This window comes from Monodon monoceros, unplaced genomic scaffold (genome assembly GCF_005190385.1).
Source record: "Monodon monoceros isolate NGI ecotype Baffin Bay Population unplaced genomic scaffold, NGI_Narwhal_1 Super_Scaffold_5, whole genome shotgun sequence".
NCBI lineage: Eukaryota > Metazoa > Chordata > Mammalia > Artiodactyla > Monodontidae > Monodon > Monodon monoceros.
The window spans coordinates 105,367,270-105,394,830 of record NW_021703782.1 but is presented as its reverse complement, the minus strand read 5'-3'; the positions used below and the strand labels follow the sequence as shown (position 1 = coordinate 105,394,830).

The window sequence follows — 27,561 nt, the reverse complement described above, 5'->3', positions numbered from 1 at the left end:
GTCTTCTCTCTGTGTCCTACTTAGAAAGTAGGGAAACTTTAGGAAGACTAAACTTTTTGAACCTTTTTGGAGAACCGGAGGTATGGATCTGTAAGAATAAAGATGCCAGCTTGGAAGCTGAGGCCTACTCGGGGGATTCCCACCTCTCCCCTGCCGGCGGAGGAGGGGGCCACAGGACCCAGCAAGCCCCCCTCCCAGGGGATGTGTGGGCATGTCTTAGCCCACTGAGGGTTTGCCACACCTTTCTTCAGTCCATTTTACAGATGAGGAAATGGAGGCTTAGAGAGGTCCAGCCACCTCCCCAGGGCCACACAGCTGCAGCGTGGCAGAGCCATGATCTGCACCCAGGGCTGGCTGCCATCCTGCTGTCCCCAGGGACCCTGGCACCCTCACCTCAGGGCTGCTGTGTGCCCATAAGTTTCCCACACGGGTGGTATGTGAGAGCAGCCTGAGGTCCTCAGGGTTGGGTGGGATGTGGATCCGTCGAGGCACCAGGCCCAGGTCCCCTAGCTGGTAGGGTGTGACGCTGGACAGCTGCTGCAGCAGAGGCCCTGTCTTGAGTGGCTGGGTGCTGTACCGCCTGTGGGGAGAGGGCTGGTGTCATCACCTCCATTTCATAGGTGAGGAAGCTGAGATTCAGACAGGCTCTGGTGAGCCAGGTTTCGGGCCCAGGCTCAGCTGAGGACAGCCCTTGGACAAGTCCCGTAGCTCCTTCCTCTGAGGTCACACAGGGTCACTCACCGCTCCTTTGGTGGTCCACAGGACTGGCTCTCCCGGCGGGGGGACACAGCCATCTGGGGACTCAGGACCATGGCCGAGCTGAGCATGACCAGCAGGTGCTTCAGCATCTCCTTGCACTGCAGCTGGAACACTACATCGAAGTCACCATCCTCCTTGTCGGGCTGCATCTGCCGGTAGGGGTGCGGGCAGGCCCACGAGGTCAGGCCCTTCATGGCCCCAGCACCCACCTCTGGGAAACTCCAACCGCAGTGCCTGTTTCCTCAGTGTTCCCTGGCTGTGGTGGGATACCCATTCTCCAAATGGGAAGACTGAGACCCGAGGCCTTCCAGGGCCTCAGAGGACTCCATCCAGCTCCTTTGAGACCTTGAAGGGGTCTTTGAAGTGCAGAATCAGAAAAGGACAGACTTGCCAGGAATCTCACAGGGAATAGGCGGGGCGCCTGGCCTGGCCACCTCCGATGGCCCAGTTATCTCCGAGCAGTTTCTGTCCTTGGCTCCATCTCCCGCCCCCCACTTTCACCCACTTCCTGTTCACCTGCACAATGTCCTGTAGGAAGGTGGTGGCCTGGGCCAGGGCTGTCTCCAGGCTCGCCCGAACCTTCTGCTCTTCGGCCAGCTCCTGCTGTAGCCGCTGCCCCTCGGCCTGCTGACGCTCCAGCTGCAGGTTCAGCTGTTCTCTCTGGCTCCTGGGCCCCGGGACCAGGACAAGTCAGCCTCCTCCCCATTCTAGGGTGAGGGGCCCTCGGCCAGCCCCGGGCCTCAGCCTGTTTGACAGATGAAGCCTCAGGGCCCCTCTAGAGAGGGGGAGTCGCTGGCCCGTGTCACGTGGCCACAAAGGGAGGGGTTCCCACCTGCTCCCGCCGCCTGCCCTTCTGCGGGCCGCACCTCAGTGCTTGGTTGTCCTTCTGCAGCTGCGTGAGGCTCTGCTCCAGCTGGCTCAGCAGGAGACGCAGCTGCTTGGCCTCTGCCGTGCCCTGCTGCTGCTCGCGGCACTTCTCCGTCAGCATGAGGATGATCTGCAGTGTGGGCAGGTGGCCGTGCCCTGGGCCCACCACAGGCCCTCAGCCAGCCCTGCTCCCCTGGAGAGGCCCGCCGAGGCCCTGGGAGCCCGGCACCCTCTCTAGATAGCAGCTGGGTCCCCGGGGTTGGGTTCGACTTCAACCAGTTATGGGGGCTTTAAACCAAATACAAACCAGAGATGGGGCCAGAGCCCGCACAAGAAGGGCCCCATCGCCTCACAGCTACCTCCCTCAAGATTTGGCCCCTGGGGTCCACCCCTGAGGGGCTGTATTTGCCCTGAGGACAGGGCCCCTAGGGTTCCTTCCTGCTCTCCGTGCCAACCACCCCATGAGGCGGGCCTGGAGGGCACACCTTCTGGTGGCCTCTGCTGTGCCTGGCCATGACCTTCTGGGAGTTCTCCAGCAGCTCCAGCTGTCTGCACAGGTTGTCCTGGTTGCCCCTGAGCTGCTCGTTCTCCTGCAGCAGCTGCATGCCTTGGCGGGATATCTTGGCCAGCTGCAGGGTCATGGTGTTGTTCTCCATGATGGCCCGCTTGGTCGTGTCCCCCATCTGGCTCGTGGCCACCTTGCGGAACTCAGTGGCCACCACATTCACGCGCTGGATGATCTCCTTCTTCAATCTAACAGGAGGGGCGGGAGTGAGGGCGTCGGGCAGAGTGGGTACAGGCACCTCCTGCCTACACGGGCGTCCCCAGAGCGCCTAGATCTCTACATTCTCTCCCCCAGGAGGGGACAGGGCCACAGGCAGGAGGCTTTTTACTGTAGACCATTTGTACCATTTTGAACTTGATCAATGTAAATATTATTAATTATTAAATAAATAGAAGTTAAGTCACAAAAGGTGGCAAAAGGAAGTCCAGGGATTCTTCCACACTGGCGTGAGAACTGGGAACCGTTTCTTCCCTCCACCGTAAATCAGCCAGGGTTGTGAGCAGCAGCAGGTCGGGGCGTCAAGGAGCTAGTGCAGCCCCCCAGTTAGCAGCCAGGGCTGTCAGAGGTCTGCGGACCGGGCTGTGCTTGGCCCCGGTAAGGCCCGGCACTGGCCTGCCCACCTGTCCGCGTCCAGCGCCGACTTCTTCTCCAGGGCGTGCACGTAGTCCTTGTGTTCGTTCTCCTGCTTCCGCAGCTGGTCCTCCAGCAACATGAACTTCTCCGTGAGCTCCTCTTTCTGCAGCCGGAACTCCTCCAGGGCTGCCAGCTTCCCCCCTGCCCCACCGCAGGGCACAGGCCTGGTGAGGGGCCGCCTCGGGAGGGCAGGGTCCCGGGGGTCTTGAGCAATGATGCCCCTAAACTTGCCGATCCAGTAGGGCCAGTCCCCTGTCCCCACACATGCCATGCATGGTCCTGCCCACCTTTATGGCTTAGTCTGGAATGCTCTTCTCCTCCACTAGTCTTATAAAGCCTGGGGTTCAAGGAGCCTCCCTTGACACTCTACTCCCGTCTCATGAAAGTGACAGTGACAACAGTCACTGAATTTGAACACCTTCTGTGGATCAGGCACTCATGCTGTCATTGAAACTCACAACCACCCTTGCCAGCTGGGTGACCCTGGGCAAGACACACCCCCTTGAAGTGCTTCCTCACCTACAAAGTGGCCGGTGGTGAAGGGATTTCCTGCCTCAGGATTGCTTGGACAATTACCACGGAGGATACACGTGGGAAGCAGCACGTAGCTGTTGTTACTCAAGGTAGACGTATTATCCCCATTTCCCAGGTGAGAAAACAGGGTCAGAGAGAAGTGCTAGCCCAAGGTCACAAAGATAGTCCGTGGGAGAGCTAGGGTTAGAGACCAAAGAAGCAGAGCCTTGGATTCCCCACCCCCGTGGCGTGTGCCCCCAGGCTCGGCGGCCAGTGCCCCTCACCAAGGATGATGTTCTCAGTGGTGAGCTGGTCTTTGGTCTCCTGGAACTCGTGGCGCACCTGGGCTAGCTGTGTCTCGAAGGCGTCCTTCTCCATCTCCTTGGCCAGCTGCAGGCTTTGGAGCTGCTCGTTGAGGTTGGTGATCTCATCCACCCGCTGGTTAAGCGTGCGCTTGAGGAAGGCCACGATCTCCTTCTTGTTGTTGGCCAGCTGCTCAAACTCCTGGCGAAACAGCTTCTCCTGCACAGCCAGCTCATCCCACTTCTGCTGGTACCTGAGGCAGGTGCGGGGCAGAGGTCCAGGGAGCTGGACAAGCCAGGCCTCCACGCAGCTAGGCTGCTCCCTGGACCCTCCCATATCAGGGCATTTGAGGTTCCAGCCTCATCTCCCACTGTGCCCCCTGATCAACGCTTGCGACCAAGCCAATGCCTGTGCTCAGCACTTTACGTTCATTACATCACTAGAATGTAAGGTCTGTGAGGGCGGAGCCTCTGTCTGTTACATTCACAGCTGTGTCCCCAACACTGAGGACAGTGCCTGGTACGCAGTAGGTACTCTGTGTTTGTTGAATCCACAACAACCTATAAGGAAGTAGGTACTATGATGATTATACCCATTTCACAGGTGAAGAAACTGAGGCGCAGAGGGATGAAGCATCTCTGAGTTAGTAAAGGGCAAAACCAGAACTTGAACCCAAGTCAGTCTGACCCCAAAGTCGAGGCTCTCAACCATAATGCTTGCTGCTGGCTCTGCGCCCTCCTTAATACTTCTGGACTTTGCAATCCCAAGCCTTTGCACCTGTGATCTTCCTTACCCTCCTCCATTGAGTGAACCCCTGTGTTGTCGCCTCAGTGGAGTCTTCTTGGCCCTTAGCAGCATTTGTGGCCCTTTCTTTGGTGCCCTCCTGTAGGTTGACCCTTGTCCCACTGGGAAGTCAAGAACTGACCTCCTCCATCTCTATTTTGGTGGCCTGGCAAATAATAAGTATGCAATAGACATCTCCCAAGTACATTCCATCTGGTGTCTCAGCTTGAGGGAAGCTTGTGCATTTTTAAGAGTATCACGTAAACAATTTTTTGGTTTCCAATGGAATAATTGATAGAAGTTATTTGGAAAGATGTTTTACTTCACAATTGACTCAACCAGCATCTTTTTTTTTTTTTAAGCCGCACTGCGCGGCTTGCAGGATCTTAGTTCCCTGACCAGGGATTGAGCACGCGCCCTCGGCAGTGAAAGTGCAGAGTCCCAACCACTGGACTGCCAGGGAATTCCCACAACCAACATCTTTTTTATGGCTACTGCACACAGGGCAGTGCAGGGTACAAAGCTGAATGACCTGATCTGTGGAGCAAGGAGGCATCCTGGCGTGGCGAAGTCAGGGGCCAGGGTTCACATTCTAGAGCCTCTTTTTTGGGGTGCCTTCCTCTCCCTGAGCCTCAGTCTCCCCACCTCTATGATGGGGATGACATGAGGGCCTCTCTCGTGGGACCATTTTAAGGACGCAGTGAGCGCCAGCACAGGAAGGTCTCAACATCAGCTGTGAGGACCTGCAACATCACCTGGGGAAGACCCTCTGCCTACTTGTCACCAAAGGGGTGTGTCTTTTAAGGGTCACCCTGAGACTGGGCTAGTGCATCATAACTGAGAGGAAACCAGTGTAAAAATAAGAAAAGTGGGCAAGTGAACGTGTCTCAGAATTCTGAGTTAGAGAATCCCCCCTCCACCCACCACCACCCATGTCTCACAACCCTCCTCATTTACATTTGGGGAAACTGAGGCCCAGCATGGACAAGTGGGCTTAGCAGCTGGGGAAGCCGGTGGGGCCCACAGATCAGGGAATCATGGCACAGGCTGGGGGAGGGGGCAGGCAGAAGGAGGGACACGTGGTCACGTGCCTGCCAGGGGGCTGCCATTTCCAATTCATCCCACTGATTGAACTCTGCCATCCTATAAAATGCATGGTCCCACTGGGCAGCGGTGAGGCACGAGGGAGTGGTGCTTGCCTGGGGTGGGCTCGCACTGAGACCCCGGAACTCTGGGGGCTGAGATGGAGCGGGAAAATCCATTTTGCCTCAAAGTATTACCTAGGAGGAAACTGAGGCTGGGGTAGGGTGGGGTCTGGACATCCCATGGGAGTCCAGAACATAGGTCTAGGACCCCCTGGCTGAGCCTGCACAGCGGCCAGCTCTGACCTATCAGGACCGCCCTACCCGCCCACCCACCGGGCCAGCCTGTCCTCCAGGTCGCGGATCTGGATGTGGTAGAACTCCCGGATCTCCTCGCTTATGGGCATTTCCATGGGCTTGTTGGCCAGGCTGGGATCCTTCTTCCCACCCTTCTTCTTCTTGACCTCGGGTTCCTTGGCCCCCTTGCCTGCCTTCTTTTTGGGAGCCATGGCTGTGCGGCAACCACTACTCCAGGGCCCCTTTAAGAGGCCAGGTGGTTGCTAAGGAAGTTGGCCCCATACATAGCAACAAGCTGAGGCTGTGAGGCAGGGCTTAAAGGGACCTTCCCTCTTCCTGGCGAGGCTGGGCTTCAGAGACCAGCCTCCTGCTCCGAGGCCAACGGCGTCACAGGGGCCCTAGGCCTGGGTGTCCCAGGCCATGGCATCTCAGAGATCAGGACGCCAGGCTCACAGGACGTTGTTTTGTGGAGACCCCTCCTTCCCTCAAGTGGAAATAAGTGACATGGGAATATTAGAGTAAGAGCCCTAGAAATCACCACCCTGCCCCTTTGTGCCCATTGGGAATGGGAGGGGCTTCTACAGAGCTCCCCCCACCCCCCACGCCGCTCCCGGGTCAAGAAGCCCCTCCCTCTGAGCTCAGCTTGTTCATTGTTTGGTGATGCAGCTACACAGCAAAATCATTCTTTCAGGGCTTCCCTGGTGGCGCAGTGGTTGAGAGTCCGCCTGCCGATGCAGGGGACACGGGTTCGTGCCCCGGTCCGGGAAGATCCCACGTGCCGCGGAGCGGCTGGGCCCGTGAGCCATGGCCGCTGAGCCTGCAGAGCCTGTGCTCCACAACGAGAGAGACCACAGCAGTGAGAGGCCCGCGTACCGCAAAAAAACAAAACACAAGCAAACAAACAAATCATTCTCTCAGTTCACCCAAAGCCGGGTGGAGAGGCGGTATGGTAAGAACTGGATGTTTTCTATCAGAGGCTCCCATGCTGGGGTCCCAAGATGTCCCAGTCCAGAGGCTGGTTCAATTTTCCACAAAGCTCAGGGGAAGTGCGCCCATGCTGACCCCGGCAAACAAAAGCCCGTTCTGTAGCTTTGGTCTGGGGTGGCAGCATCCTGGGTCAGGAGGGCAGTCGGTGACTGGTTGGCAGATGCCCTAGCTGGCAGCCATGTGCCCCAACCAGGCTCTGGCCCCTTCAGGCTACTTCTCCTGGCCCTCATCTCCAGCCAGCCACGCCTGCATGCCTGCTGTGTCCACCCAGCGCTTGTGAGCCGAGGCACTCCCTGGGACAGTGGCCGGGTCCTGTCTAGCCCTGTTGTCCCAGGGCTCGGCAAAGGCTCAGCACTGAGCAAGAGATGGCTGCTGCCCCTCCCTAACAGTCGGATGGCTGGACAAGGGGCAGCTCAGTGTTACTTCAGCAGCTGGGGTTGGTTTGAGCAGCCAGATCTTGTAAACAGTGGGCTCCTTGGGATGGGTGCAGGGAGACGCGGAGGTGGGTGTTTGGCAGTGAGGCAGCCTGCAGCGGTGGTTGGTTGAAGCAGGCTCCAGTTCGGGTACTGTTTCTCACATCCCATGTAAGAGACGTCTTACATCTTGGGCCAATGGCCTGACCTCACTGAGCTGTAAAACAGGGAGACCACGCTGTGGACTGAAAGTGACCTTGTATGTGAAGTACCTGGTGCGGGGGTCTGGCCCAGGGGTGCAGCAGGCGCTTAACAGGCGGCATGTGATGTTGCCATCAGCGGAGCAGGTGGGTGAAGCTCCAGCCTGCTCTGTGTGTGAGCAGCCTCTGGGATTTCCAACATCCCAGCACCCCCAGCCTGGGGTGGTCTGTCTTTCCCAGAATATCTGTTCCCTGCAGGCTGGGGCAGCCCTGGGAGGGCCGCCACACTTGTGCATGGGCTTCAGCCTTTGCACAGACTCACAACAGTGCAGCGAGTCCTGGGACTGCAGACGGGGCGACACCGAAGCCCCAGAGAGAGACTGACCTGGCCCAGCGCCCGAGACCTGGGGCCAGCAGGGGGCCTGCCCCTCTAGCCCAAAGCAATGCCCCCAACTCCGGCTGGACACCGCCCTTCCCCCACCTGAGCAGGGCATGGGGGGCCCCAGAGGAGCCCAGCCCAGGCAAAGCTCCTCCATGGTGCCACCCCAGTGCCCTTCCTCGTCACGCCTCTCAGGTTTCTTCCTTCTTTTACCTGAAGCACATCTCAGGAGTTAGCTCTGGGTCCCCAGCCCAGTGGGACAGCATGACCAGCAGCCCCCTCAGGCTGCCTGGAGCCCACAGAAGGCGTCAGCTTTGGGACCTGTACCCCCTCCTTTGTTAGCGCCAGAGTCGCCCCTGGGGGTCGCTGGGGCCAGGCTTATAAATGCACTGCACTCACATGGCAAGAGTGACCAGTAGGGCTTCCGGGCCAGCCTTCCAGATGGTGGGGTGGGGAAGGAGATGCTCCAGGTCCAAGGATATCCCTTTCTGGGGCTTGTTTGGAGAGCCTTCCCAAAGCTCCCTATTCTGGGACCCCAGACTCGTCCTCTTCCCCTGGGACACTTTCTCATGACTGCTTCTGTGTCCTGCTTGGGAACTGGTGTTGGTGGCCCGGAACTGCTGGAGCTGCCGGACCGCAAAGTCCGGCAGCCGCTCCGGCAGCCAGGTCTTCTGATAGGAGTGGGTACGGCACACAAAGGCCAGCAGACTGCAGCGTCAGCCCAGGGCAGTGGCCCGTGGACTGGGGGCTCTGCCGCCTCTAGGAGGTTCTGCAGAGAGGAAGCCCAGCCCAGAGGGAGACTGCCTGAAGTCTTGCCCACCTCTATGGAGCACACAACATGAGCGATTCATTCATTCAGGGTGTGTGTGTGTGTGTGTGTGTGTGTGTGTGTGTGTGTGTGTGAGATATAATACCACCCACCACTAGTGTAAGCTCACGAGGACCCAGTCTCATTCGTGGCTACATCCCCAGAGCCTAGGGTGAAGGCTGGCACATAGTAGACGCTCAGTAAATATCTATTAACTGAGTAAGTCAGCCTGCAGCCTGGGTGGGAGTTTGGAATGGCACAGTAAAGGAGCTCGATGGACCCTCCCCCCTGCAAAACCACAATTTAATTGGTGAAGATTATTTTTTAAGAAAGAAACAATCATTTAAAGTGTCTGGAGGTAAAAATAAACTTATTTACAAAACAGAAGGAGTCCCAGATGTAGAAAACAAACTTATGGTTACCAAAGGCAAAGGGGGGGAGGGATAAATTAGGAGATTGGGATTAACATACACACACTACGATATATAAAATAGATAACGAATAGGGACTTACTGTATAGCACAGGGAACTCTACTCAATATTCTGTAATAACCTATATGGGAAAAGAATCTAAAAAAGAATGGACATACATATATGAATAGCTGATTCACTTTGCTATACACCTGAAACTAACACATTGTAAATAAACTATACTCCAATAAAAAATTTAAAAAATAATAAAAGTGTATGGAAATTGTTCTAAGGGCATACAGTAGATGCAGAAACATTTATGAAAATCTGCAACATCTCTGCAAGAATGAGTCGTGGTATTTGAGCAATGGCGTACTTCATTATCAGCTGTGATATATAGTATTACATATAATAATATGATAATATGTAATAATAAAGTATATATACATATTTACTTTTTGCCTTGGATTTCTGACACAGGGCTCCTAAAACCCTTGAAATTTCCTGAGTGAAAGGAGTGTCTTTTGCTATTCATAACAAGCCCCTTTCCACATACCTGAGTTTATTAGAGGGTTAGAACTTTCAGCAACTACCAACATTTAACATTTAACATTTATTTATTTATTTTGGCTGCACTGGCTCTTAGTTGCGGCATGTGAGATCTTCATTGCGGCATGCATGTGGGATCTACTTCCCCGGCCAGGGATTGAACCCAGGCCCCCTGCACTGGGGAGCACAGAGACTTACCCACTGGACCACTAGGGAAGTCCCCAGACAACCCTGTTTAAATCTAGGCTCTGCCATGTACCAACAGGGGAACCTTGGCCAAGTTCCTTTGTCTTTGTGCCTTTGTTTCCCCATGTGTTAGTAGGGTTAATAATGACATCTAACTCCTAGAGTTGTTGAGAAACTTCAGCAAGATACGTATAAAACACTCATGTCTGGCACATAATAAGTGCTCAATATACATTAACTACAATGAGAATTATTATCTATATGATTTTGATCCCATGAAGCACTTTTAAGCCACTGATTCACTGTGTGATTGGGGCTATAAGGCAACACAATAATAACCATCCTCTCCTCATGGGTAGCCACTATCCTGACTTTGGTAATATTTATCATTCTCATGCACGTTTTTACACAGTTACATCATAGGTATCCATAAGTATTCTATAGTACTTTTTATGAGGTTTAAAAACCTTACACATTCTGTATGTATTCTGTAACTTGTTCACTCAACATTAAGTTTTTGAGGTTTATTCATGTTGATATATGTAGGTCATGCATTTTTAACTGCCTTAAGAGTAGTCAATGACTGAATACACAACAATGTATCCATCCTCTAGTTGATGGACATATGATTGTTTTTTTTTCCAGTGTGTGTGTTTACTCTTTTTCCCCAGACTTGGCTGAGAATAATAATCACACCATCAACACTGACTGAGTGCTTACCGTACTCACCGTAGGGCCAGCTCAGCACCGTTCCTCCATGGGCATCACTCACAGGAGGGGATCAAGTCCCTCATCACGGTCTTGTGGAACGAGGCCCAGGTGGGTGTGACCCAGGCCGGCCTGATGCCGAGGTCTGTGCTCCTAGTCACTCCGCCATTCTGCCTCCCAGGAACGAATGCCTGGTGTCACCGAGTGGGTGTACAGGCCCCTCAGCAGGGTCTGGCTGAGACCCACAGCCTAGACCTGAAACTCCAGAAAGGCAGAGGGACCGGCTGCAGCTCACAGACTCTCCTGGTTCAGGATCGCCCAGTTACTATGCCTTGGTTTGCTGCAGAACACCCGGCCCATGCAAGAATATTTAACACTACTGGAGACTTTTTGGAGGAATGGTCTGCAGGCTCCATTTGTGCTGTGTTACAGGAAAACCAGGACTTCTTCCAGGAGCATAAAAAGGGCCATGCTTGTTTGCCACTGGGTGGTGGTGGTGAGGGGGTGGAATGGAAAGAGGCGCCAGAGACCCCGGGTCAAACGATGTCGGGAACAGTTAGAGAGACTAACAAGCCACGACCGTGGGCCTGGCGCGGACACACGGCCCCGGGGAGAAGGAGCAGACAGTACTGGCTTTGCTTTAATGTAAACTCAGTTTAGAACAATTTAGAATTGAAGAATTCTGATCTTGGATCTCACTCCAATGCATTCTGGGTACCAGTGAGGCAACTACTAATTTAAGAAAATGAGAGTCTGATGCTTTCCTGCTGGAGTGAGCTTTGTGACACGCGGGATCTTAGTTCCCCGACCAGGGATCAAACCCATGCCCCCTGCAGTGGAAGTGTGGAGCCCTAACCACTGGACCGCCAGGGAATTCCATTCAGCTCCTTCATCTGTAAAATGGGGAGAGCACCCACCCAAAAGACAAGGTATACAAGGGGGCCTGACAAGGAGCAGGGACTCAATAAATGTCATCATTACCTCCCTTAAGGCAAGTCTCACCAGACAATAGCCTGGCTGTGGAGATGCACCTTCCACCAACTGGCCCTGACGTGTTGGATTTCTTAACAGTATGAGGGAGATTAGAATTTGAATGAGGGTGGCTGATCCTACAAAGAACCCCACACCCCTGCGCCCAGTATTCTAGCAGGTTTCCAGTCTGACTCCAACCCTAACTTAAGGGTCCCCTCCCCACTGGGACCAAACTCATCACAGTCTCTCCAGGTCACCAACAGGCTTCATGACCGGCAGGATACACTTTTCCGATCTGGAAATAAGTTCATCGGAAGGCTAGATGGTGTGGCGGCAGGGATGGAGGAGGACAGCAGTAGCACAGATAAAATGACCTCATCACGTGCCCGAAATGCACTGGCACCAAATGCTCGAGTGGGGCGCCACCTGCCAAGACAGAGCCGTGCTGTCTCTGCGATAGAGAGACATTCTATATACAGAGACACAGGAGGCTGGAAGAACTGCCTGGTCTCAGGCAGTGTAGTACCCACTTCATGGATTGTCTCCAGACTCCAGGTAGCTCTAGATCCTAATGCAAGTAACAGTGAATGGATCCGGAAGGCTCCGAGCCACAGCCAGGGGTGGCTGGGCTCCTCCCCAGTGGACCACTGACAAAGCCTTTCTCCTTCCGCTCCCCAAAGTAAAACCAGGCCGCGAGTCACCCTGGACACCGTGAATGGGCACTGATTTATTTATTAGACTCGAGTGCTTTAGTACAGAACAGTACAGAGATGATACATGTTTGTGCTTCAATACTTTCAAACACTGAGATTCTGATAATTTCAAGGTGAACAAGTTTCAAGACAGACTAGCTTTTTTTTTTTTTAAATATCCTTTTGATAAATTATTTTTATATAAATAACAGAGAAAGGAAAACCAACATGTCGGACAAACAAGGTCCTGAAGCATGAGCATCGATCGTTTGTTTGGTCAAGGGCAGGGGACAAAACAAGCAGTAACAAGAAGAAACAAACCAAGGCAGGTCCCTACAGTCTGTCCTAAGGAAATGAGATCTTGTAAGGGGGGGAAGGGAGACAGACCTGAAAACTAATCTGAGTGCAAAGGGGAGATTTCAAAGCCTTGAGAAGAGAATGCCACGATGCATCTAACGGGGCTGGTGAGGAGTATATTCTGAAAGGGAAGTGAGGGCCGCGGAGAACTAGCACACAGCACGTTTGCAATGACGATGCCACAAGACAGTAATATACACACACGGTTTGCAGGGGCTAAGGGGGTGGGTGGGGGTGGGCGCGGGACATTTTTGTGACTTCCACTGTCATTATAGTTCACAACAGCAGCAGAACAAATAGCGCTCCCTTCCGGAGAACGAGCTGCCGAGTCCTGAGGGCGACGAGACGTCCTTCCTGCCTTTGCTTCTTTAATGTCTGCATCAGAGCTAAGCCTTATACAGCTACGTTTTTATACAGAGAATAAAATGATCGTTTTCTCTTACAAGCACGACGACATATGACCCCACACTACACAAAATAAAGTATTAGCAAGTATCTTAAACGGAGGATAACCTGAGTGGGATCAGGGTCTGGATAAGTCCACTGGGCTACTCTTCAGGTGGTTTGAAGTGTCAGGGGCACAGACCGTGCTCTACAGGAAAGGGACCTCTGACCAGGAGCCTGCGGAACTCACTCTGCTCTGGTTCGCTCCTGTCCCGTGAGCTCTACCCAGGCTGACCCTGCCGAGAGCAGCTCTGTCGGGGGTGATGCCTGGGGAAAGATGGCGTCTGGTCTGAAGGACCAGGTCTGACTGCTTCTCCAAGGGACCCAGGTCCCCGGTGGGGGCTTGCTCCTCACTCATCTGGGGACAGTGACAGACCACAGAACAGGATCACAGCGCTGCGGCAGCGGCCAGGGAGGGAGCCACGACAGGCACCCAGCCTGACTTCCCGTGGACGCCCCCAGTCCCTACCTCCAGCACGGGGGAGGGGGGGAATGAACCCCCTGGGGAGGGCAGAGGTCGACTCCAGCTCAAACCTCTCGAGATGTCACCTGAGCTTCACTTCCAAGCTTATCTGGATGAGAGCTGGCACTGAGGGGTAGGAACTGGAGTGAAGATAACAGATTAATCCTCAGTTTAAAATACTCCAAGAACGGACATCTCAGTGATTCCCAACAAGAACAGGAACAATCCCAAATGGGTTTTTAAAAACACCCAAACATCTACCTTCCCATACGCAAGCAATGTGCACACGTCACGCTGGCTTATGTACAAGGTCATAAAATCATGACCAACGGGGAGCAGGTGTCCATTCATCGTCCTAAGCAGTTCAGAAACCCTCCAGCAGCACGTCCCTCACACCGAACATCTCCAGGATACATCTAGAAGGTACTCTTTTTTTAAAAAAACACAATGCATTCTTTTGTTTCAAACGAGAAGAGGGCATCACCAAACACGAGAACGCAGCTGGCGACAGTGCCGGCCGGGCGTGCAGAGCTGGGGCAGGCGATGGAGGGAGAAGGGGGTCAGCAAAGGAACCGAGGCGGTCAGCGGTGGTCAGGGCTGCGAGCACTTTGGGGAGAGGGTTCGGTTTTTGGAGGCGTGGCTTATTTTTTAACTGCTTATTTCTTCGTCTGTTTTATTCAGTTTCTTCAGCGTGTCCAGCAGTTTCTGTGGGGTGAGAATGTGCGTGGATCCTGGAGGAAGGCAGAAAAGACCGTGAGCTTGCCAGCTCTGGTTTCGAACACTTTCCCCTTTCCTGCCCTGTTCTATCCCCAGAGCTGTAGCCGTTCCCCCTCCCCCACCCAGATGCAGGGAGGGTTGGGGACTGGGGTTTGGGGCCTTGTCACAGTAGGCCTGGGAGGCATGTGAGGGCTGTGGATAAACAGAACACACCCTCTGGCTTGGGCAGGGTCCCGGGCTGTACCAAGGAAGGAGCCCGCCTCTCCATCAGTGCTCAGCGCTGCCATCTGCCAGGGGACAGGGCAGCTGCACTTCTAATTCTCTCCTGAACTCAAGGTGAAGCCAGGGAGAGAAGTTCCAAACCACACAGCCGGGGAAGAGGCTGGGAATGGGGCAGGGGTTAGCAGGGGGGACTGTGTGTGGTAAGAGTGGTGCAGGTAGGGAGGAAGAAGAGGACGGGCAGAGCACCTGGGGGAAGCCACTGCCTTCCGGGAGCCCGCTGGCTGGGACTGCGTGGTGGGAGGGACCTCAGGTGTGAAGGGGGAAGGGCCGGGGTACCTGAGGCCTTACCTTGCAGAGACCGCGCATTGTAAGAGGTTAGAAATGCTTGCAAAAATTTAAGCTAATGGAATTAGATATACTTCTACTGCAAAAAGAAAACAGAAAAAAAAAATGAAGTCCTTTTTCATAAGGAGAGAGAGAGAGATCTCGTAAGTGCAGTAAAAAAAGATGCATGGATCGTGTGGTTTGGACATGGACTTAAACAGAACAGGAGTGACTGGCGTGTGAGCATGAGGCCTGCATGCATGCAGCAGTAGGCTTCAAAGAAAGAGATCCCGGTGGGAGAGAAGAACTGAACAAAAGAGACCCGTACTTGAAAATGTGCCTCCCTGGAGATGCGGCCAAGTGAGTGGGCCTTCACATGAGGAGGGGACCAGAAACCACGGGATGCCAGATTTTCCACCCTGAGGGCAGGCAAAAGAAGGCTCTGGCTGGCTTGTTGGGAGTGATTCCAAATACCAGGGTCCCTATGCCTTTGACCGCTACTTGCTCAGCTGACCTGTGACTGCTGGCACTGCAGCCTGGAGCCTTCCTGGTCAGTCCAGGCCAGAACACTGGTGAAGCCCTCTCTGGTGTGAGAGGCTTCTCACCACCCTGTTCTCTGCAGCTCAAGCCGCAGCCCCCGCCAGGGCCTGCTGAGTGAGGAACCAGTCCCCAGCTACTTCCCCGAGGTGCGAGGTGCGGAGTGGGATGCCCTGAGGGCGCAGCCTGCGCCAGCCCCTGCGCCCAAGGCTGACTCATTCTGCAGACTCGAGGCTCCTTTGGCAAATGTGACACCGGTTTCAGCAGTGTGTCCCCCTCTCCCCCGAAGACACTCAATTCTGTGACCTTATCTTTCTACTAGTCCTAAAGGTCACAGGCTGCTCCACAAATGAGGAAACAGGAATAAACGTTACCAAATTCTGACCAGAACCACTGGCAGAACGAAAGCCTTCCAAATCTCAACTCGATGCAGCAGTCTGAGTGTCTATACCTGAAAGACAGCTGCTGGGAACTCCGTGCGGGGGATTAGCTTGGGGGCTACCTAGGCTAAGGCAATGCATGTGCCAGAGAAACTGTCCCTAACGTCCTCCCTTGCAGCCAAAAGGCCTCTGAGCAGATGCCTATCCCAAGGTGTCCCCTACCCTTGCTTATGTGCAGATTCAGGACTTGGAGGGAGGCCAGAAGGAGGTGAAGGAATCCACGCTTCAGAACTTCCGGATATTATCTGATTGCTGACCATCTGGTGTTCCCAATCTTTGACCGAAAGCAGAAAACTTCCAGGACCAACAGTATCAGGCAACAGTTCCGGCCCTGGGCCCTAACTATCAATACCTGGTCTCTTTAAAGGATGCAGACCAGCTGGTGTTAATCCGAATCACCTGAGGGCCAATTCTTGCCACACAATCAGCTGTATCGCTTCAATACCCTGGTCAAGCTTTTCACCACCACAAACATTGCAAATGTTCTCACTTGAACCCACAGGTGGCTGACCATGTAGGCCCTCTAGAACAGCAAGTGGGTTCTACTGCTCTGAGGGTCCCTCTTATTCTACATAACTGCAACACTGAACCGTGAACGGTGGTCTCCAAAACAAAGTCATCCAGACTGTCAAAGCTGGGGGCCAGACACACTGACCTCCGCCAGGACAAAGTCCTTCCTTCCTCACGGACGGCGCCTGAAAACCACAGGAGTTCCCACAGATCAGCTGGTCGAGCTGTTCCTGGCTTTGGCTGAAACAGTCCTGCTGACTCAGACTACTGAGGGCAGTACCGGTGAACGACAGGTTTAAATTGGATATTTAAGAGCAGCCCAGGTGAGTTTGATGATCTGCCAGACGTGGAAGACAGTGGTCCTGCCCACCCACATCCAAGACGCCCAGCGTGGTGAGGCGTGTCGGTGGCACAGCCAGGCCCGGAAGCCATGCCACTGCTCTCAATTCTGGGGGCCCTGTGGCTTCCTGCCCCAGGAGGGGATGTGTAAGGGAACGCTGAAAAAGCAGCTGGGCATTGGATCAGCTCTGCGTTCAGATTCAAATCTGAGTCCCACTGAAAAATGAAACTTATCTGACCCCGATCTAGAATAAAGCAAAGTACTCAACATAATAATAATAAAAAAAAACTCTCCCATGTTAAGTGCTCTGTAATAGGTCTAAGCCAGCCTTTTGGCGCCCTTTCATCAGTTCCTGAGGCCTCCTGAACATTCCCTAATGGTCAGTACTTTTAACATAAACCACCTAGAGCACCGAGGTGAAGATCTAATCAAAAGATTTCATTTCAGGAATTCCCTGGTGGCGCAGTGGTTGAGAGTCCGCCTGCCAATGCAGGGGACACGGGTTCGCGCCCCGGTCCGGGAAGATCCCACATGCCGCGGAGCGGCTGGGCCCGTGAGCCATGGCCGCTGAGCCTGCGCATCCGGAGCCTGTGCTCCGCAACGGGAGAGGCCACGACAGTGAGAGGCCCGCGTACCGCAAAAAAAAAAAATAAAAGAGATTTCATTTCTTAGACAGTTGAGAGAAATGGTGGATTGATTAGTGGGCACTGAGCCAAGGCTTGGTGGCATCTGTGCACTTCAGTTATCCATGCCCACTCCCTTCAGCCCAGCCCTGGGGAGCCAGCCTCGGCTCCAGGACAGAGAGGGGCCGGGAGGAGAGAGCGGGGCCAGGAGGATGGAGCACAGCACGGGTACCCACACAGGGCCCACGGCAGACGCTCGTTCACTGCTGAGCAGGGGAAACCCATCCCTTAAAAGCTAAGTTCCTGCAAACACCAATGTGGGGGAGGAGACCACCCAGCCTCGCTAACGCCCTGCAGTGTCCTCAGCTTTGGTCACCTGGACAATCGCAACAGAAGTGGGCAAGTCGGAAGGCTCACCTGCTTTCTGACCTCCCTGGTATGAGGGCTTTGTGCCTCACTTTTTCTTAACTGAACTCTCTAAAATCCAACACTGTTCAACAAAGCATTTCAGAAGCCAGGAGCAAACAGCCAGAGTCTGTTCGTGCTCGCTCTGCTCTGATGGCAGCTGAGGCCTCTCTGTTGATTGAACATAAAACAGAGGAAGCAGTGTGCAAAGAAGAGGCATCTTCCAAAGCAGGGAATCCCAGAATGAATCCTAGCAGGAGCCCCTGGGGTCTGGGTTTGTGATTCTTTCTGACTCTGCAAGTGGTCTGTCATTGCTCACTTGTCCTTTGAGAAGCCTCGAAATACATCTTGCAGCAGATGCCGTCCACCTACCTGCCATCTGCACAAGAACCAGATGCCTCTGATTACGAACCTACCAAGGTGCTGCTGAACAACGGCTGTTTTTTAAGTCACTTTTATTGACCACTCAGTGGCCTCGCTTCCTAGGGTGAAGGCAGCCTGGGCAGGATGGCAGGTAGCCCGGGGCCACAGCCAGCCCCGCTGTCCTGGCTCACAACCACTTGCTGCTTCTCATCTCCCTACTGCCCTGGGGCAGCTATCTCCGGCCCAGGCAAAGAAAGAGGAGCTAAACAGCACAGCCTCCGGTGCAGACCTTTAGAGCAAGCCCTTCGTGGATGGAGCTTATTCTCTTTAAAAAAAACAAGCACACTTCTGATGTTACCCAGCCAGGGTTCTGATGTCCATTCCCCCAAGGGTTGCCAGAGAGTGTGCCAGAGTGCTGCCTGGTTTAAGCCACCAACTGAACGACTGCATTACAGAGCCCAAGCAGCCTCGGGCCCTGCCATCCAGCCTCCCTGTGTTCTGTGTGCTGTGACCCAGTGGGAACGACCTCCCCCAGTCACACAGGTGCTTGTGGCCAAGCTGAGGCTAGAGTCCATGGCTGTCCGCTGCTGACAGGTGACTCACACTCTGTAACTCACAGGGCCACGTTTCAGCCCGGGGTGGGGGTGGGGACATTTCTAGGGTGCATCCTCAACAGAGTAGAGGAAGTCAGGTACACAAGACGTGGCCTCATCACAGAATGTGTAATGAAACTAAAGAATGACTAATGGTGCAGTGAGGTCTTCAGGGTCAGTCTGCCATCTGAACAGGTCAGGGGAGATTTCCAGCACAAAAGAAGGGTGGAAAGAGAGAGGAAGGAATGAGGACAAGAACAAAACCTGGGTAATCTGCCAAACTGACAATGGGTTCCCGGGTAACTGAGATAAAGGCACGAGCATGGTGGGAGAGAAGACGCTCTTTAAAAACAGTACATAGGGCTTCCCTGGTGGCGCAGTGGTTGAGAGTCCACCTGCCGACGCAGGGCACACGGGTTCGTGCCCCGGTCCGGGAAGATCCCACGTGCCACGGAGCGGCTGGGCTCGTGAGCCATGGCCGCTGAGCCTGCGCGTCCGGAGCCTGTGCTCCGCAACGGGAGAGGCCACAACAGTGAGAGGTCCGCATACCGCAAAAAAAAAAAAATTAAAAAATATAAACAGCACATAGCGTGGAGAACAGATTTCTACCCAAAGGCTCTCAATCTGACCAGGAAACTCCAGTGGGAGAGAGGGGTATGATTCTCAACTCTCGAAAGGATCCACAGGAGAATTAAAATAAAAAACAATTACTGAAAGAGCAAATGACTGTTAAGTGCTGTTTTTCCCAGAGGAACGGGAGACATGAGCTCTTTCCACCGGTGGCTGGAGTTCACCATGTACAAGGTGGCTTATGACCCCATCACCCCTTAGAAATTGTTCCTCAGGATAAATGTCTGTCCTGGGAAAAAGGTATTGACATATCTAACTACCACTGACTGGGAGTCTACCCTAACGCCCTCTGCCAAGCTTTCCTCATGATCGTGTGCCAACTGGCATCTCCACTGGAGTGCTGCCTCGGACAGGACTGTCCCCTGGACACCTGTTGGTCTCACTCTCGAGTTCCCACACCACATCACAACCTGGAGGCTGCCTGGTGTCCTCTGCCTTGTGCCCACAAATTCACCCCGGGACCAGCAGGCTGGGGCACAGCGCCTGTGGCATCCCTCCACGTCCAGCTCCCTCTGGAGGACTGTGCACAGCAGTTGTGATTGTTTCTGGTCTAAAGCCCAGAGGGCTGCAGCTGTCTGACTGGGCGACAGGTAACCCAAGGCATGAGCGAGCTGTCAAGCTGGAGCCCAGTGGGGCTCAGGGTAGGGTTGGTGAGGGCAGCATCGGACACATTTTCAATCGGTGTTAAGAACTGCAAGCATTTTCTCGTTAAAAGAAATCAAATAAATAATAAACGGAAAAGGGAAAAATAAAAAGAGTGACGGAATAAATCAAAGAAAACCCTTCAGAGCGGAAGAGTTTCTTTTCTGTAATAAGCTGCTTTTACTTTGTTTCTTTGGCTCTCACTCCATTGTTGGAGCCTGATCCTCAAAAGATACCCTAGAGGACTCCCGGAAGTCGGGGTGTCTCAGGTCCATGAGAAATTTGGTGGGAGTGAGAATATGAGTAGAACCTGCGGGAGAACAGAGGCCGGCTGACTGCTTGAACAAAGGTACGTTACCGGAACATGCCAACTTAGGCCTACATTTTATGCAGCCAATGAGGTACGAGAGAGCGAGACGCACGCGCACGCGCGGAGCACACGCCGTGCACACGCGGCGCATGCGCACATGGGCCACGAGGACGCCCGGCATGCACAGAGTGGGCGGGGCCACACAGCGGGCGTCAGCGGTCTGTACCAGGCCTCTCCACCGATCCGCAGGGGCGATCATGTCTCCCCGGGTCTCCACCTCCCAACAGGGAACCTCGGGTCGGGCCAGCGTGGAAGAGGGGGTTACAGCGAAGCCTGGCTGTGACGGCTTCTGCCCAGGAAAGCTGTGTTTCAGCAGAGAGGTAGCCGACACGCTCATGCAACACGTACGCAAGCAGGGAACACCGAGAGCTCTGGCACAGGGGCCCACGTAACCAGAAAGGAGAGAACACAGAGAGAAACGGTGACCAGACAGGGGAGGCTTCAGGGAGTGGGGAGGGGAGGGGGAGGTGCGAGCTCCCCAATGAATGGTGGTATCTGGAAGGCAGGTTGTGAAGACAGTGCCAGCTCCATCTTGATACACCCAGGAACGGCCACATGGACTGGTCTGCAGAACCTGCTCACTCTGAGAGCTTGGGGGGCACTGCGCCTTGGTCCCCCCAAAGTGGAGGTATAAAACTGACACATCTTATTGAGATCGGGGCAAGGGCGGGGCCCAGCCAGGGCAGTAGGTGCTGATCACCTCTTGCCAATCAATGTTAAGAGGTACTCTGGGCAGGTGCAACTCCATTTTGTTAAGGGCAAGATGGGACAAAAGGAAGGCATCTGGAGAAAGCAAGATTTTTCTCAGCTCACTCTTCCTCTTCCAGCCGAGAAACTGGAGAAGCTCCTGTAGGCATGAAAAAGGAGAAAAATCTTCTCCTCCTGCCTTAAGTCAGCTCTTATAAGTTGCTTCCTTTCTTCTGGAAAGCCAGCAGGAAATAACCAGAAGGGGTATGACAGACCCTGAAGTAGCAGGAACTGGCTGGGGGAACCCTCAGCAGAGCGCAGGAGTCAGGCCAGTATGTTTCAGGCAGTATCTGCTCTCACTCCTCGTCTGTGCGTCTCCAACTGACAAGTAAAGGAGCCGGTAATCATTTACCGTCCGTTCACTGAGCGTCTTCTGGACGTGAGGCTGGAGGCCAGGAAACTGACACCACCCTACCCCCCACCCTCCAGCCCCGGGCCAGCACCAGGCCTAGTTCAGGCTGTAAGTGGGTGCTCTTAACCCCATTTTCGTGGGTAAGGAAATAACAGCGTGGAGAGGAGAGGCACTTTCGAGGTGACCCACGTGGCAGTGGCAGAGCAGGAATATCAGCCTGGGTCTCTTGGAATCTGTGACCGGGGTCTTCCCACCACATGGGGCTGCCACTCGTCAAGAGACACAGTGCAGACATGAGGAAGGAACCCTTCGCTCTTCAGCGTCTGCCGTCCACAAACATGTCTAGAGACTTAAGTTTTTCAGGGGCAACAGAGAACCGAAGACAGAATGAAACACCAAAGCATGGAATGGAGCCCAAGTGCAGTGAAGCGGTCCCTTCCCTCTAGAAAACACACCCCACTCACCTATGAGCACTTCCCACTTTCCGTTGGCTTGGGTCACCTCGTAAGCACAACGCATCTCATTCAGGCTCACGCCCCCCAGGATGAAGATGATGAGGCGAGGACCACTGCGGTACTCCCCGGGGGCCTTATTCTTATGCCAGTGCCCATAGCGGGCGCTGGGGCAGGAGAGAGCGGGAGGGAGAGGGAGAGAGAAAGATATTACTCATGTTTATCTGCATCCACAGCATTTATACTTCATACCTCCGTGACGTGTTACACACTCGTTCTGTACACCAGTGACCGAAACAGAGTAGACGCTTAGCGAGTGTTGGCTGAACTGAACTGCAGTGCAAATTATCAAGCACTTTGGCTGCCGGGAGAAGAATCACTATGAGCGCCTGTGCTGTGACCCCGTCATGCAGGCAACAGACGGGTTCAGGTCGGCTTTAAAGCTGGACATTCAGCAGCTTCACCCACATGATGTTGGTCCCCGTGTTTCCCCCGAGTTGTACAGTTCTGGGCTTGTCTGGGACACTCTGCTGGAGGGAGCAGGGACCACAGAGTCCAGGGCCTGTCTGTAGCCGGCACATTGATTCACTGGACAGATGTACACCAGGCGCCTCACTGGGCTGAGGCCGCCCCAGCACCAAGGAGCTGACCTGAGTGACATGCGGCTCTTGCCAACCAAGAGCTCAGGCTTAACTGGGGCGGGTGGGGCGAGGAGGGTGGCGGGAGGATGGGGGTCTGTATCGCGCCCCAAGGAGAGGAGCTCAGTGCGGTGGGAACAAACATGGGGGAGGGACTTCAAGTGCCGACTGGGCATCACTGGGGAAGGCTTCCTGGAGGAGGTGACACGGAGCTGCCTCCTGAACGACAGGCATCTCAGTGGCAGGACAGTTCCCCAGGTGCCCCCCCAACTCCTGGCCCTGGCTTCCCTCAATGGGCCTTCACCTTGTCCTTGGAAACAATGAGAAATTGGTTGCTTCCAGGCTAAGAAAATGGGGAAAACAAAACAAAAATCAAAACAAAATGAGGGGCCATCTCTTAAGAAGATCATATATATTTTTTCTTGTGTGGAGAATCACGTTGGGGATTTTAAAGTGTTAAATCAGCCTTGCATTTCCTCAAACCCTTCAGCAAGATGAATTGCTCCTTGTATATGCCACTGGGTTTAGTTTGCTAATATTTTATCTATAACATTTGCCTCTCTGTGCTTGAGGGAAGTTTTATTTAATGCCATTTTCAGATTTGCTTTTAGGATCATGTACTCATAAAATAAGTGGGAAAGTTTCTTCTCTCTGTTATCTGCAAATGTGTTAATGTTGAGTGGTTTCTTCATAAAATACCAGAAGAATTCACCATTGCATCCATTTGGTTGGGAATTTCTTTTGTGGAAGTTTTAAAAGTAACTAAAAAGTTAATACGGGTCACTGAGTTTCTGTTTTTTAATTGTCAATTTTTGCAATTTATAAAATGCATTTGTCCATGTCATCTAAATTATCAATTAAATTCGGATAAATTTGAAACAGAACGAGGAGAGCAAGGCTTCTCTGAACAGTGGAATCTTTACCCTTCTTCCTGACTTAGGACGGCATTAAAGCCACTTTCCACATCACAAAGGCCAGCCCAGAGGACCTCACAGTCACTTTTTTTTGCCTGTGCAATCATGTTTGTCTGCGTTGTCAGCCAGCCTGGCTGTGGTACTGTGTGGGATTTTGAATTTCACTCCAACGCTGGCAATAAACATTTGGCCTCCACTGGCATCATGCAGGCCTGAGAGTGACGACAGGGGGGGGCGGTGGAGAGAGAAGACGGGCGGGCAAAGTACTAGTATAGTAGAGGCACATGTATTGAAAAGTGTTGCCCTGGGAGCCTGGGCCACACACACGAGGGAGGCAGAGAAAAGATTCTGGAGGCAAAATGTGTGCCTAGTGTTGAGAGTCCCAGGGACTGGCCGTGGAGATGTGGCCTGCAGAGCATAGCAGGAAAAGCTTCTGGATGAACACGGCAAGGTGGTGAACAAGAGGAAGAGCTTTCGAAAACATATGCACAAGGCCTCATGGGTGGCCAAGAAAACACAGAGGGCTGGAGAACCCAGAGATGGAAGCATGGATTGCTGTCTGCTCACATCTCCAAGCTGAGAAACGTCTGAGCATCACCAGGTACGTGGCAGAAACCCAACAGACCCAAGGCATCCACGTTTCCATCATCTATGTTTCCATCAAGGATGAATCTGAGAAATGTGGCTCTATGCAGATGACGTATTCATCCCTTTCTTAATTACTAAAATTAACTAATGAATGAAAAGTGAAGACAGAATACACCAAGTGCCTACTCCATTCCAGGCTCTGTTCTAGGCACTGAGGATAAAACAGACACGAATCCCTGCCCTCAGGAGGCTGATATTCTAGTCGGGGAAGACTGGCAGTAAACAAGGTAAATACTAACAGCACACTAAGACGTGGCGTAATCTATGGAGAAAAAGCAGGGAAGGGAGACAGGAAGTTGGGGTGCTATAATTTTTTCACTATTTTCTGTAACACTTTATTGAGAAATAATTCATGTATCATACAATTCACTCATTTAAACTGTATAATTCAGTGGTGTTCAGTATAGTCACAGAATTGTGAGCCATCACCACAATCAATTTTAGACCATTTTCATCAATCCCCAAAAGAAATTCTGTACCTATTAGCAGTCGCTCCCCATTCCCCAACCCTTACCCCCATCCCCAGTTCTGAGCAACCACCAATCTACTTTCTGTCTTGAGACTAGCCCGTTCTAGACATTTCATATAAATGGAATCACAGTGTATGTGGGCTTTAGTGATTGGCTTCTTTCACTTAGTATAATATTTTCAAGGTTCGTCCATGTTACAGCATGGATCAGTATTTCATTCCTATCTTTGGCTGAACAATATTCCATTGTATGAATATACCATGTGTTTTTTAGCCATTCATCAGCTGACAGACACTTAGGTCATCTCCACTTTTGAGCTATTAGGAATAATGCTGCTAGGAAGACTGGTGTACTGTAATTTTAAACAGGGTGGTTAGGGAAGATGGGAGAAGGTAACAATTTATTAAAGACCTGGAGGAGAAAAGAGGTGAGCCATGCAGAGATACCTGGGGAAAGATCATTTCAGGCAGAGGGAAAAGCAAGTGCAAAGGTCCTGAGGCAGAAGTAAGCCTGGTGTGTTCAGGGAAGAGCAAGGAGGCCCGTGTGGCTGAAGTGGGGGAGGAGTAGGGAGTGAGGGAGGAACGGAAAGCCAGGGGCTGAAGGGCCTCATGGGCCGCTGCAAGGACTTGGCCTGCACCCTGGCTGTGACGAGAAGCAGTGGGAGGGTTCTCGAGGGTTGTGAGGCATCACAGCAGGACTGCCGTGCGGCTGCCATCCAACCAGACACGGTGCCGCTTGCTCCCTGCTCGCTTGCTCAGGGACTTGCACTCACCTGACCGCGGTGGTGCTGAAGGAGGCAGAGGAGCGGGTGGAGATGTACGGGTAGTGCTTGGTGTCAAGTCTGTCTTCAATGGTGTCCTGGAAAGAAGAGACACAGCTATCGACCGGCCATCTCTTTGCAAAGGGCTGACGCAATCAAGGTAAGACAATTCGAAGCACAAGTCACTCAGCCAAAACCATGGCCATCTTTGCAACAACCAGAGCTCCCCTGTCCGCTGCCCACTGCTGGGCACCTCACGCTGAGCTCGGAGCGGGCGGACCAGATGCTCCATAACCAGCAGATACAATGAGATAAGTTTGTAGGTCTGCTCTTGAAGAGAAGTTTTTTTAAAAAACCTGCATTGGGCTTCCCTGGTGGCACAGTGGTTAAGAATCCACCTGCCAATGCAGGGGACATGGGTTCGAGCCCTGGTCCGGGAAGATCCCACATGCCACGGAGCAGCTAAGCCCATGCGCCACAACTGCTGAGCCTGTGCTCTAGGGCCCCGAGCCACAACTACTGAGCCCACGTGCCACAACTACCGAAGCCCACACACCTAGAGCCCGTGCTCCACAAGAGAAGCCACCACAATGAGAAGCCCGCGCACCGCAACGAAGAGTAGCCCCTGCTCGCCACAACTAGAGAAAGCCCACACATAGCAACGAAGACCCAACGCAGACAAAACAATAAATAAATAAAATAAACTTAAAAAAAAACCGGCATTATTTTTTCTTGCTTCTCTTCCACCCTTTTATGTTCCATGTGAGGTTATAAATGTCACATCCTGTCCAATAAACTCCTGACCCTTGCCATCCATCTTGAAGACACTAGGCATGGGCAGTCTCTCAGGCAAGCTGAGGCCTTACAGCCTCAGTTTCCCAAGGGCCTAATTATCTGGTGGGTGGATCCAGCTACCCACCCCCTGCTGCCGAGAAGTCTACACTCCTAACAGCTACCGTGTGAAGCCCACACATGTCTCTTTGGGGGACTGGGGTTGTGGGGGGAAGGAAAAGGGAGCAGAGAACAAAGGAGGGAATGAGACAGAGCGGTTGATCCACTCTGCCAAGCAAAGAAACATAATTGGTTTCAAGATGTCTCATGTTCACCCATCTTTTTGGTTTGTGGGTTTTAAAAATAGAAAGCTGACTCACTATATATACTTAAAATATATTTATTTTAACGTACGATCCAGTGGGAACACATGGACTGCTATGAATTAACAAAGGGATCCTGGCCAAGACCTTTCATTCTCTGGACCCCAGTCCTGTCCTCCTGTCAAGGGCAGGAACTGGAAAGACCACCTCCAATTCCCACCCCAAAGCTCCCAGGGTGCGTCAGGATTCTACACAGGGTTTCCTCGACCTCGAGCTACAAGAAGGGGAGGAAGGGACACCGCTGGGCTACCTGACTTTCACAGATACGAAACACCTACTATGCGCAAGGCTCGGTGCCAGGGGACACGTCAGGTGAGGGCACAGGACCAAGGTCTAAAACGATGAGCCAACACAGAGAGCAGCACACACATGTAAAGAGCATCCCTGACACATGCTGTGGGAGTCCAGGGAGGCCTCTGTGGTGCTGGGTGGTCAGACAGGTGGGCCAGTGTATGGGACTTTGCAGGAAGGCAGGATTCAGGAGGTGGAAAGGAAAGTGAGAACTCCAGGCAAGGGATAGGGCTGCACAGAAACGATTGGCAGGGTCTCTGGCTGATGTGAGGGCTGAGGGAGGGGAGCAGCGGGAGAGGAGGACGGGCTGGGATCTCTTTCCAGAGGCCCTCCCGCCCTGCTGCGTCCTTAGCGTGGCGCTCCTTACTCACAGGACCTCCAGGTGCTGTGACGGGTGTGGTTCCTTTGGCTGCAGTACCATTGAGGGGTCTCTACTGTGGGGCTCAATAGTGTGGATCTGAGGATCCACATCTGACAGTCTCCTGGGGCTGCTCTGCACAAACCCTCCAAGGCCTGGGTGCAAATCCCCGGGTGTCACCCCCACCCGAGGGCAGGTGAGGCTGAAGCCCCCAGGCCTCAGGTGCAGAGCCCCTGGCCCGGCTGCCCTTGTGCCCTTGTCTCGGCCCGCGCTGACCTCCATGATGTCTTTGATGATCGGGGTCCATCGTGAGAGCTGGTAGGTCTGCTCGCTGATGCGCTCCTTCCGCTCCGGTTTGCTCCTGCGACGCAGCGTGGACTGAAAGCAAACACACGAGCCGAGGCTCCGAGTCAGCGCCTGGGCCCGCGAGCCCTCACTGGCCCCTGGGCTCCCTTCTGGGAGTCAGTCCTGGCAAAGACTAAGAAGTAGGGAGCTTTTCCTGCAAAAGCCCGGATGATGCCCCGTGGGCTCCAGCCCAAGAACCTGGAGCAAACTTGGTTCTTCAAAGCCAGGAAAAATGGCAAACGTGGGTCAAAAGGATAAGTGCCATTTCTTACAAATGCAGGGAGTTAGTTTGTTGTCAATTATAGGAGAAAATACTGCTTCGGTGTGACTTTGATTTTGCTTCAA

At 53.3% G+C, this 27,561-nt stretch overlaps 2 protein-coding genes across 5 annotated transcripts in view; both read right to left on the bottom strand.

Annotated features, from left to right (window-relative positions):
• Positions 1–16: 16 nt before the first annotated feature.
• Positions 17–6,014, bottom strand: CFAP157 (cilia and flagella associated protein 157). The gene is made up of 9 exons (XM_029203312.1): positions 5,842–6,014; positions 3,622–3,893; positions 2,812–2,965; positions 2,112–2,379; positions 1,626–1,756; positions 1,276–1,426; positions 742–908; positions 374–580; positions 17–68 (listed from the first exon to the last, which is right to left on the bottom strand). The coding sequence occupies exons 1-9, from the start codon at positions 6,012–6,014 to the stop codon at positions 17–19; spliced, it is 1,575 nt and encodes a 524-aa protein (XP_029059145.1).
• Positions 6,015–12,123: 6,109 nt separating this feature from the next.
• Positions 12,124–27,561, bottom strand: part of STXBP1 (syntaxin binding protein 1) — a 70,417-nt gene continuing 54,979 nt past the window's right edge. For 2 of the 4 annotated variants that reach the window (XM_029202720.1, XM_029202719.1), the window contains 4 exons: positions 27,148–27,249; positions 25,081–25,166; positions 21,651–21,805; positions 12,124–14,102 (listed from right to left, as the gene is read on the bottom strand). In XM_029202720.1, coding sequence (XP_029058553.1) covers positions 14,020–14,102; positions 21,651–21,805; positions 25,081–25,166; positions 27,148–27,249 — 426 coding nt within the window. In that variant the 3' untranslated portion in view covers positions 12,124–14,019. Of the gene's footprint in view, positions 14,103–19,370; positions 20,028–21,650; positions 21,806–25,080; positions 25,167–27,147; positions 27,250–27,561 lie in introns of those variants that run through there. The other 2 variants (XM_029202718.1, XM_029202721.1) reach the window with 2 other exon arrangements.